Genomic DNA, 12,125 nt, shown 5'->3' with positions numbered 1-12,125 from the left:
TTCAGACACCAAGGCAGGTGTTGTCCATGGGGATGTCCTCACTACGGCCAACCCAGTTCCTCTAAGGCTTTTGGCTTGAGACTCTGGCTTCCCGGGGATTTCTCAGGGCTGCCACCCAAACTCATCATTGCAACCACCTGAGAGTGGCCCTGAACCGAGGATGAGGGCAGAGGCCCCATAGGCCTTGGCAAAGCAGCTCTGGTCTGGATTCGCCTCAAGCTGGGAATGAATTGTTTTCCTGGTTTAAAAATAATTAACGTGTATCATCTGTTCTTTAGTCACATTCCCACCCACCAAAAAAAAACAAACGGGGGTGGGAGACTGCTCAGCTGAGAGGCAGTTATCCAATGTGGGCAGCTCTGCCCCTCACTCAGCCATGTCTGCTGTCTGGCCTGTCTCCCCCTCCCCCCCTTAGGACTATAAGAAGGGATCCTGGCTATTCTGCCTAAAAACGGGCTCTAGATGAGGACAAGACTGAGGCTCAGATGAATGTGGAGGAAGATGGGAAGGGGTCATGACCCCTGACAGGGCCCCTGCAGAAGTGCAGGGCTGGCACCCTTAAGAGCCGCGCAGACTGCAGTTTCATGCAATCCAGGCATACTGCCTTTCAGCCTTTATATAATTGCAGTCAGGGCCAACCCTACATGGTTTGCTGCCTTGAGCTGCTGAGCAACAAAAAATTGCCAGAGTGACGGATCAAATACACCAACCGGCTGGTCAGCTGCACCATGTGGCCCCCTCCCTAAATGTTGATTTGGCATCTTAACCCTGCCCTGAAGGCCAGCCCTGGGTGCAGCCCATCAAGGCTAAAAGTGCCGGCATGCAATGCTCCATCTAGGTAGCCTTGGGTTGGCTCCGTGTTCCAGCCCAAAATACTTCCTCTTGATCCAGGTGCCATCCACTCAGATCAAGATAAACCTTAAGTCCCTGTGAGCCTCACTTCACCCCTGCTCCTTGGATCAAGAAGGAGAATTGCACACTAGGACTTTGGGATTTATGGCCTGGGCCTAGGCCACTGAAATCATGTCTACACTAGGAAATTACCCCTTTGCTGTTGAGTCTCAATCACACGTTCAGTAACAGTGCTGAAAATGGTTCCCCAGTCTATACTAGCAGTATAGGGATAGCTCAGGGGTTTGAGCATTGGCCTCCTAAACCCAGGGTTGTGAGTTTAATCCTTGAAGGGGCCATTTAGGGATCTGGGGCAAAAATCTGTCTGGGGATTGGTCCTGCTTTGAGCAGGGGGTTGGACTACATGACCTCCTGAGGTCCCTTCCAACCCTGAGATTCTATGATTCCAAGGAGACCCACTGCTGAGCCCTGGCTTGATTTCTTAACCTACACAGGACTGTTGCATGCTAGGACTTGTAGCCTTTGTACTTAAGCCTTTCAAATCAAGATGGGGAGCATTGCATGCTGGGCTCTGTGAGCTGCTCCGTTTGATGCAAACGGGGCATAGATGTCGGCCTAATGGCTGGTTGCCACCGCAGACTTCCACTTAGCTAACGTTTGGGCCAAATACCATCTCCTTATATGTTGAGGCATTAATGACCCCTCCCAGAAGAATATGCCTGTTTCATGTTTGGCAGACAGCTGAACATAGGCTTGATTAGAAACAGGAGCCCAATAACACTTCACATTTCTATGACACCTTTTCTCCCAAAGCGCCTCATCAGCCATGTACAGCACAACTGAAATGCAGCTACCTTTGGGGTGGAGAGCAGTAGCCACCTGTCCCACAGCACCCTGCGTGACAGTGAGAGTGCCTCCTGCTCTTATGAGAAGCACCGTCATCAATTCCTTATTGCCTGCACAGAGCAGAAAAGACCTTAGGTTGTAAGGTCTCATCTGAAAGAGCCACATACAGCAAACGGCACAGAGCCTGATGTGAGCAAGGATAAAGGGCTGAAGTCAACCCGCCCAGCGTTGCCCAGGAGTTTAAGGGTTTCAAAACAGGAGGCTGAGTCTTCCCATTCCAGAGGGAAAGATGTAGATCAGGGGCCTGCACACACATCCCAAATATTCTGAGATTTTGGGCAAGATTGGGTTCAGTAAGGAATGACAAGGAGACATGAGGTTGGAGGGCCTGTTTTTAAAAACGCCCAATGTATGGAAATGAGGCTTGGAAGTATGCAAGGCCTGACATGGATTTCATAGCACACAGCAGACCTGGTTCTCCTTTCAGGAGTGTTTTAGAGCCAGGTTTTCAAAACAGCTCCTTTAGGCACCAAAATAAGTGGCCGTGTTTCTAAAGGAGCACTCTGCAGGTGGGCGGTGGAGCCCTTTTGAAAATCTGGCCCAGAACTGAAGTCAGTAGCTGCGGTAGCTTCCGCTCGTTGCACCAATATCCTTCAGTCCCGCCCTTGAGAGACTGGGTTTCCCAGCCAGCATGAAGTGGACGGAATGGCTCTGTGCCGGCCCTCTTGCAGCCCCTAGTGTGGGTGTTGGCGTGTCAGGGGAGGGGGGTGACTGGAGTGCCTTGGGCTCTGACTAGTCTCAGCTGCTGGTGGCATTGAGGACTCTGGGTCCCTGAGGCTGCTCCAGACCCCTTGAACCAGGCAGGGTCTGGCCTGGCCCAGAACACTACCAGGTGCAAAGTTAATGTAAAGAGCATCTAGGTGCATCTCAGCCAGCATCAGAATCAAGCCCTCTTGTCTTTTAATCCCCTCACAGCCTTTCTCACTCAGCAAGAAGAGAAAACACAATAATACCAACCTGCTCCACACTTTCAGCATTTATACACCTGGCATTCCCCCCCCCCCCCAGCTTGGACAAAGAAAACCCATGAACGTTAGTTTCACTTTGCTCACACTTGTTTTCAAGTTCAGGCAGGGGCTCTGTGTTGCCACCTCTGGGTTGCAGACACTGCAGGGGAAGGTTTATTTGTTTTAAACCCGTTGTTTCAACTGGATCCTACATGTGTTTACAAATATCATGGGAAACCTTTGCTAAGTGGGTTAATGGTTTGACAAACGCTAAGACTTGAGTGCAACATTCTCTTTGATTTTGCGTTGTGTCGCCTCCTTTCGGTGGAGGCGTCACACGTGGTAAAGGCCAGTGCCACACCCTTGGGCCCAGACAGGCTCGGGAAGCCAGTAAATTTGTACCAACTTACCTATGTCAGCGTATAACTTATCGTGACCACACGATGGCGCCAAGGGGCATCCGTGCCAATGTATGTCGTGCTCATGCCAAGCATCGGCGGAAGATGTAAAGAAGCCTGCAGTGAATAGCTAATTAACAAGAGCTGCTGTTTCAAAAGGCATCAGGCACTAAACATTAACTCAGAAAGGGTTTCCCTGGAACCTGACTGTCCCACTCCTGATTATTATTATGATTTTAAAGTGCTGGATATATAGGCATTTATTCTGATTTATAGTTTACTGTCTGCTCCTTTGTGCTATCATGGCACCATGGGTGGATCAGCAAACTGAGGCAGAGGCAGGTTAAAATGAGACACAGAGGAAGAAATTCACCCTGGTGCCTCACTTCGCCCTACATTGGGCTGTACTAGGGAAGAGCCGTAGGTAGATGAGTTGTGCAGGGACAGAGATACCTGTGCTGACCCCGCATAGGACAAAGGAGATGGCTGGTCAAGGGAGGGGCCGCCCAATCCACGTTTACATAGATTCAGAGACACCCACCCGGCTCCTGGCACAGAAGTGGAGCCGCGGGAGAGGGGCAGGGCTGTGTTGCGGGTGGTGAGTTTCAATTTACCATTACAGTACACACACACTCTTCAGCTGCAGCAGTTACTTGGGTTTATGAGGGTGATGTGCATTTTACCCATAATGCATCAGGGCAAATCTAGAAACAAAACCCAGGAGTCCCTGAAGCAGCAAATAACTGGAATCTGCTAGTTGGTTACTGGGATAAACACTGACTGAAGGGGGACGCACGCCAGTAGGGAATTCATTCATTCGTCTAAGTAATCTGCAAGCAATAATCACTTCTGTAGGACCAGCCTAGGCCCATACTGTACCATTGACCCCCCCGGTGGAGTTCCCATTGGCACAAAGCCCTAGCTGTGCCACAGACTCTGTGTGTGACCTCAGGCAAGTCACTTGGCCGTTGACTTTGGGTGCCCAATCAGAGACTCTTTAGGCCTGGTTTTCATAGACACGGAGCACCCACTGTTCCTAGTTACCTTAAAATAAGTGTGGGTGCTCAGCACCTCTGAAACCCAGGTTCAAGGGGTCTCAGACACAGCTCCCCAAACAGAATGAGTGGAAACTTGTTCCCATAGTGCCTTGTTTGAGGCCACATAGCGAATGGTAGAGCCAGGATCCAAATTCAGAGCTGCCTGGCTCCCAATCCTGACATAGTCTCATCTGATGGTGGTGAGAACACTCTTTCTATTCCACTAATATGCACTAGGAGGATGTTAAACAGAAATGACTACAGTTAGACTTTTTAAAATCAGCAGGTAAATGGTCATTGTAACCAGGAAATCATCCTCGAGCGGGTGCGTTTCTAGTGGTGGCCCACAAGGATCGGTTCTTGGCCCCTAGCCTATGTAACATGTTTATCAATGACCTGGAAGAAAACAAAATCATCACTGATAAAGTTTGCGGCTGACACGCAAACTGGGGGAGTGGTAAATAACGAAGAGGACAGGCCACTGATTCAGAGCGATCTGGATCCTTTGGTAAACTTGGCTCAGGCAAACAATATGTGTTTTAATACAGCTAAATGTAAATGTATAGGTCTAGGAACAGGGCCAGCTTTAGGCCGATTCCCCGGAATCGGGCCCCGTAGGTAAGAGGGCCCCACGCCTTCGGCTCACCCGGCAGCAGTCCGCTCCGGCGGCATTTCAGCGGTGGGGAGTGGGGGTGGGGGTTCTCTCCGGGGTCTTCAGCAGCATTTCGGTGGTGGGGGGAGCCGCTCCGGGGTCTTTGGCGGCATTTCAGCAGCGGGGGGTCCTTCAGTGCCGCGGAAGATGTGGCGGAGGGAGCCGCTCCGGGGTCTTTGGCGGCATTTCAGCGGCGGGGGGTCCTTCAGTGCCACGGAAGACGCGGGGCGGACCCCCCACCGCCGAAGTGCCGCCGAAGACCCGGACCACGGAATCGGGCCCCACAGGTCCTAAAGCCGGCCCTGTCTAGGAACAAAGAATGCACGTCATACTTGAAGGGTGAGGGATTCGCTCCTGGGAAGCAGTGACTGAAAAAGATTTAGGGGTCATGGTGGATAATAAGCTGAACAAGAGCTCACAGAGCGACCCTGTGGCCAAAGGAGCTAATGCCATCCTGGGGTCCATAAACAGGAGAATCTCAAGTAGGAGTAGAGTAGAGAGGTTATTTTAATTCCATATTTGGCACTGGTGTGACCATTGCAAGAATAGTGTCCAGTTCTGATGCCCACAATTCAAGAAGGACGTTGATAAATTGGAGAGGGGTCAGAGAAGTAGAGCCCTGCAAATCCGCGGGTATCCGCTTTATATCCATGGACCATTTTTGCGGATAGCAGCGCGGATGGGGATACAAATGTTGTATCTGTGCAGGGCTCTGATGGTAAGATCTGGGCAGGCAGCTGTGAGGAACCACGGCATGGATCTTCCACCTGCCCTGGGTGGGGGGGGGGGTCTGGGGGACAGGGATATGGGCCAGGGGTGGCTCAGGTCCCTCGCCCAGGGCAGGTGGAGGGTCTGCCACGGCTTCCCACAGCTGCCCGCCTGGCTCTTACCATGGCCGGGTTGTGGCTCTGAGCTGCCCCCCCCCCCAGCCAGAGCCAGGTTGGAGAGTGCCGCGCTGGCAGCTATGGGGAGCCTGGGTCCCTCCACCTGCCCACAGCTGCCCGCGCGCTCTCTTCGACCAGGCAGGGGGATGCCTCAGAGCCTCAGCCTGGCCGTGGTAAGCAGAGCCCTGCAAATCCTTGGCTATCCGCAGTCAAGTTTTGCGGATCGCGGATCAGATGTGGATACACATTTTTGTATCTGTGCAGGGCTCTACAGAGAAGAGCCACCAGAATGATTAAAGAATGGGAAAACCTGCCTTATAGTGATAGACTCAAAGAACCCAGTCTATTTAACTTAACAAAGAGAAAGTTAAGGGATGGATTGATCACAGTCTATAAGCATCGACATAGGGAACAAATATTTTATAACGGGCTCTTCAGTCTAGTGGACAAAGGTATAAAACATCCAATGGCTGACAGTTGAAGTTAGACAAATTCAGACTGGAAGTAACTCATCCATTTCTAACGGTGAGAGTAACTAACAATTAGAACAATTTACCAAGGGTCGACGTGGTTTCTCCATCACTGACCATTTTAAAATCAAGATGGGATGTTTTTCTAAAAGATCTGCTAGAGGAATTACTTTGGGGACATTCTCTGGCCTGCGTTATACAGGAGGTCAGATAGAGGATCACATTGGTCCCTTCTGGGCTTGGAATCTGCTCCTTCCTCCAGGCCAGGGTGACTCTATGGGTTCTCAGGACAAAATTTTTGGTGGCCTCAGAGTGCGGCCACCAACCCTTGCTGGTGGCTGCTCTCACACGTTCCCCTAAAATACTTACTTAGCTTTAGGAAAAACAAATAAATATGCACATAGCCACGTACAAATCATTGTAATGTATTTATTGCTAGCTGGTAAGTAAGTCTGAAAAGTGATATTAACAAACACACAAGTATCACTTTTCACAGCAGACTTGCTCAGCCCTGGCAAGCCTGGGGGCAAATTAAGCCCTGGATGGGGGTCCAGGGGAGGTGGTCAGAGCCCGAAGCCCCACGGTCGGAGCATGAAGCCTCCACCCCAGGGCTGAAGCCCAAAGCCTGATCCCCACTGCCCCAGGGAAGGTGGGGAACTCACCGGCTGCCTGCTCCTCCAGCGTTGTGCCCCAGGTGTCTCCAGAGGGGGACAGGGCCCAACCGCTGCTGGGGGTTGCATCCAGGAGCAACAGGAAGGGAGAGAGGCTGGGGCGGCTACTTTGCCCCAACTCCAATCACTGTCCAGGCAGCTGTGGACACAAGAAAAATCCCTGATGGCCGTCAAATGCGGTCACAGTGGCTGCATTTGAAAAACACTTAATACCCACATGTAAATATTGTTTGGTATAGATGCTCCCCCATCCCATCCTGGATTTCTGTTCATGTTTGGGGGCTTCTAGATGGAGCGGGTGTGGGGGGGGGGAAGGGGGTGTCCCACTCTTATAGAGATAGTGGTTTCAGTTGTGACCTTTGGGTGCGGATCCTGGTTTGGAGTCTGATCCTCTCCCAAACCTGGGGGGAGAGATCGGTTTGGGGAAGGGGCCCCTCTCCTTTCAAACTCCGGCACTGATGGGCTGTTCTCCTGCAGCGGTTCTCAACCTTTCCCAGCTATTATCCCCCTTTCTGGACTCGGAGGCCCGAGTCCCCCCTAACCCTGTCCTGCAGTCCCCAGGGGTCATGGCTCCCCTGGTGAGAAACACTGATCTAGGTTCAAAGAAGGAGGAGTCCTTGTGGCACCTTAGAGACGAACACTTTTATTTGGGCATAAGCTTTCGTGGGCTAAAACCCACTTCACGGGATGCATGCGTGGAAAATACAGTAGGAAGATAGATATACATGGGTTCGTCTCTACGGTGCCACCAGGACGCCTCGTTCTTTTTGCTGATACAGACTAACACGGCTGCCCCTCTGAAACCTGATCTAGGTGGGTAGGTGTGGGAGACACCTCTGGGTGTCCCTGGCGGAGACCCGCTGCTCTAGGGTGCAGGTATCGCAGGTTTCTGCTTGACTTTATACCCCAGCCCGATAGATCTCCGCCTCCTCCTCCCCGTCCCGCTCCCCGCGTCCCGCCGCGGGCAGAGCCCAGCTCCCGCACCTGCCCCGGCCCCTGCCCGCGCCTTCGTCCCGCTTCCATAATAGGGCAGCCAGCCGGGGAGAGCCTGGGACCCCCGCTCCGCCCGCCCGCTGATGGGCAGCGCGGAGAGGCCAGTGGCCAGGGCCGGGCCGGCGGCTGCAGCCAATGGCCGGGGAGGGGCGGGGAGACTCCCGCGCGCCGGGATGCAGCGGCCCCGGGGGCTGCAGCGCTGCGGGGCCGGAGTCACTCCCGGCCGGGCTGCTACGGCTGCCGCTGCGATGCGCTCCGGGCTGCGGGCGCCGCTGCTGCTCCAGCTGTTCCAGCTGCTGCGGCCGCTGGAGGTCTCGCCGGCCGGCGCCCAGAGCGGTGAGTCCCCGCGCGGGGGGGGAAGTTCCCGGCTGCCGGGGAAAAGTTTGCGAGTGGCAGGCGGGGTGGGGCGAAGCGACCCCCGCCAGGGGCAGCTGGGGCCGGCTCTGCCCAGCCAGAGCGGCGGGGTGGGGATCAGAGCCCCCCTCGGGCTAAAGGGGGAGAGCCCAGCTCCCCGGGTAGGGTGACCAGACAGCAAGTGTGAAAAATCAGGACAGGGAGTGGGGGGTGATAGGAGCCTATATAAGAAAAAGACCCAAAAATCAGGACTGTCCCTATAAAATCGGGACATCTGGTCACCCGATCCCCGGGTCGGACCCATCACTGCGGGGAAACGCGCTGGGTCTCCTGCACAGAATGTCCCTCCTTCCCTCCAGCTGCTTCCACTGTCCGGGCTCTTCACACGGGGCTGTGTGGCCCCCCGTAACATAACGATAGTGTGCGTGCTATTGCCGCTCTGAAAGCGCCTGTCGGAATCAAATGTGTGGCCAGTCCACGCTGTACTGTCAAAGGCACCTAGGGCGACTGGCAGCTGCTGACAGCTGATCACCCCGTAGCTGCTAGGCACCCCCTATTTTTTTTTCCTTGGGTGCTCCAGCCCCGGAGCACCCCTGGAGTCAGCGTCTCTGATGTAGTGTATGAGAATCGCCACAATCTTGTACCTGCGCTGTTTGGAAACTGAATGACTAACAGAATCCGGTTTCAGAGGGGTCGCCGTGTTCGTCTGTATCAGCAAAAACAGCCAGGAGTCCTTGTGGCACCTTAGAGACTAACACATTTATTTGGGCATAAGCTTTCGTGGGCTAAAACCCACTTCACGGGATGCGTGGAGGGAAAAATACAGAAAGCAGTATAAATATTACAGCCCATGAAAAGATGGGAGTTGGCATACCAAGTGGGGGGTCAGTGCTAACGAGGCAAAATCCGGTAACCTGTGAATTTCAGTGGATCGTAATTGTTACCCCACAGATGTGTGTGCATTTGTGCCTGTGTATACGCATGGGGTATATGGAGTACGAGATCAGAATACCCATCTCTGGCTTTTGCATGATTGTTCCTCCAAAACTCCCCCATTCGCTTCAACGGGAATTTTGGCACCTCGGGCTGAAGTCCATAGTGTGTGTCTTGCTGTCCATTTTCATGCACATGTAGGACTTGACTGTCTGGCTGCTTAGACACTGGTTGCGTATTAATGCTTCTTTCTCAGTCTACATTGATTGGTTTTTAAGATGTGGATATTCCCAGAGGTTCCTCAGTGTGTTGTATGAATGAAAGCTACAGAACACAGGTTCTCAAACTGGGGGTCAGGACCCCTGAGGGGGTTGCGAGGGTATTCCATGGGGGGTCACGAGCTGTCAGCCTCCCACCCCAAACTCCGCTTTGCCTCCAGCATTTGTAATGGTGTTAAATATATAAATAAGTGTTTTTAATTTATAAAGGGGGGTCACACGCAGAGGCTTGCTATGTGAAAGAGGTCACCAGTACAAAAGTTTGAAAACCACTGCTAGAGAAGGACTCATAGGAATGAAACATGTGACCAATATGTATACCCCATAGTGATTGAATTGTACAGCAGAAGCTGGCCAGATTCAGGCTTGGTCTACACTTGAAAAATACCCGCCTAGTTCTATCAGTCAGGGGTGTGAACCCCCCCCCCCCCAGCCACCATAGCTATGCTGAGAAAGTGCCCAGTGCAGACGCAGGTCTGCCGATTTGGCATAGCAATTGTTGTTCAGGGAGGCAGTGTTCCTATATCAACAGAAAAATTCCTTCTGTCAGTGCACGCCTTGTCTACACTGGGGTGTATCCGGCACAGCTCTGCAGTGTAGACATAGCTTAAGTGTTGCCCAACCCCTTCAGATGCGATTAACCTTCAAAGCCCAGGTACCAGGTCTCACCTTCCCCTTATTCAGCGGCCTCATAAACCTCACTTCTTCTGAGACTGCCCAAAAGACATCAACACACCCAAGGGGAGAAAACCGCAAAGCGAACACCCTCCCTGGATCTCCCAGCATGTCCTGTCTCCTCAGGGGTTGTCTCTTGGATAGCACGTTCCTTGGGGCAGGGACCAGCTCAGCTTTGCACCTTGTACGGCCCGAGCATGTTGTCAAAGCTTCATTCAATACAAGAAGTGGTTGTGAAGTGTTTTGAGAGCTGCAAGTAGAAGGAGTAGAGCATAAATGCCATCGGGAACAGTCTGCCACGTGGCCCTGTAACCCTTCCCTGAAAGGGGAACAAGTGTAACCCACTGGTGAGTGTGTTGCAGTGTGTGTTGTGCTGACCCACTGAGGAGACGAGTCTGTTACAGCCGTGCGGCAGGCGCTTTCGCTCAGTGTGTGTGTTCACTGCTCCCCGGTTCAATCCCAAGGGTGTCGGCTAACTTGGTGGCCATTGCATAAGCCCCTTTCTGTTCCCCTTAGCACCCACGGACTGATCTTGTGAGCAGCTGTTCCTTGCTTGTGGGCCTGATCCAGTGATTACTGAGTGCTTCCCAACTCACACTAAGTCTTTGGGGGGTGCTGAGCATCTTTCAGGATAGATCCTCCTGTGAATAAGGACTCCTGTCATGGGTAAGGGTTTTTAGGATCTGGCCTGGCACTTGTATACATGGATACTCATCTGCTCCAGTCAGTGGGAGGCTTTCCATTGGCATGGATCAGGCCCTACATTCCCTTTGATTTCAATGGAAACAGGAACAGGCCACCCCGTTACATCGAAAGGAGCTGCATAAAAGCTGTATGGCTTCTTTTTTTCTGCGGGAGGGGAACTGATTTAGCTTAGCTGAATAATAAAGTTCATGAGACTTAGCATTTATATACTCAGATAATTAAGCCACAGCAACTGTAAATTATACCAGTCCAAATCTCAAGTCAGGGGCTGTCATGATGTTACTATAAGAAGCCAGTGGGGAAACTGGGAACAGGCTGGATGGAATGGTGGGAAAACACAAGTGTGAAGGAAACGTGTAAGGGAGAAATGAATGAATTAGCTAGAAAATGTGCTTTTCTGCCCCCTCCAATGGACAGATGCAATGATCTCTTCCCCCCACCCCAATCTCTTACCCTTCCAGGTCCCTACCGTGAAACCTCGTCAATATCAAACAGTGATATCCCCTCTCCACATATACTGCGTGCACTGCAGCTGCTCAGTGATGTTATCTGCTCTTTTAGACTGGGCATCCCACATTACAGTGATCATGTTGCACATTAATACCTTGTAGTAAAACGGTATCATCTCTGACCCCAGGGCCTCGGGGCAGCAAGATGTGGATCTTGCAGACTTTGCTATGGAGCCAGGACTGTGGACCGGTAGTCTTATGAGGCCTGATTCTGAATTCAGCGCTAAGAAGATATAAACAGCTTATGGTTAACAGCTGGGCAAATCTTAGAGGTTTCAGTTCGCAGCGATTCATACAAATCCCTTTTCCCCTGTTTGAATCAGTTCACATAGGCTTTGCTGACTGTGGGTCATGTTGAGTTTGGGAGTTGGATGAGCCCAAAAATACTTCCAGTGAAATTCATCTGGTAACTGTGTGAAGCGAGTGAATTTTATGTGATTTCACCCCTACAACCATGCTGATAACACTTTGCACTTTATAGTATTTCTCATTCATAGATATGAAAGCCCTTCATATAAATGGGTAGCATCATCTCATTTTGCAGAGGGGGAAAGTTAGAGAAGGATGGTGACTTGCCCAAGGTTGCACAGCGAATCGGTAGCAGAGGTGGGACGAGAACCCAGATCTCCTGACTCTGTGCTGTGATCAGTTCACTAGACCACAGATTGGTCTCCCATAATCATGAAAAGGTTTGCAAATTTCATTTAGCCTGGTTGGAGTTTGATATGAAACGCATGAGCCAAGCAGGAGATTTCAGCCCTCCATGGCATCTTGTGCATGGATTAAGGGTAGAGATCGGCAAATAATAGATTTTTAGGTTCACCGTCAATCCAAAAAAAATCGGGGGTGGGGGGGAGGGAG

The 12,125-nt window shown here is 51.9% G+C and overlaps 1 protein-coding gene across 1 annotated transcript in view; it reads left to right on the top strand.

Moving 5' to 3' along the window:
- The first annotated feature begins 8,058 nt into the window (after positions 1-8,058).
- Positions 8,059-12,125, top strand: part of LOC112110019 (discoidin, CUB and LCCL domain-containing protein 1-like) — a 62,713-nt gene continuing 58,646 nt past the window's right edge. The window contains exon 1 of the mRNA XM_024204805.2: positions 8,059-8,146. Within this exon, the coding sequence (XP_024060573.2) occupies positions 8,059-8,146 (88 nt within the window). The remainder of the gene's footprint in view (positions 8,147-12,125) is intronic.

Source organism: Terrapene carolina, unplaced genomic scaffold (assembly GCF_002925995.2).
Source record: "Terrapene carolina triunguis isolate 2854851 unplaced genomic scaffold, T_m_triunguis-2.0 Scaffold236, whole genome shotgun sequence".
NCBI classification, from domain to species: Eukaryota; Metazoa; Chordata; order Testudines; family Emydidae; genus Terrapene; species Terrapene triunguis.
The sequence above is the reverse complement of the archived record's forward strand: the minus strand, read 5'-3'. Positions and strand labels throughout refer to the sequence as shown.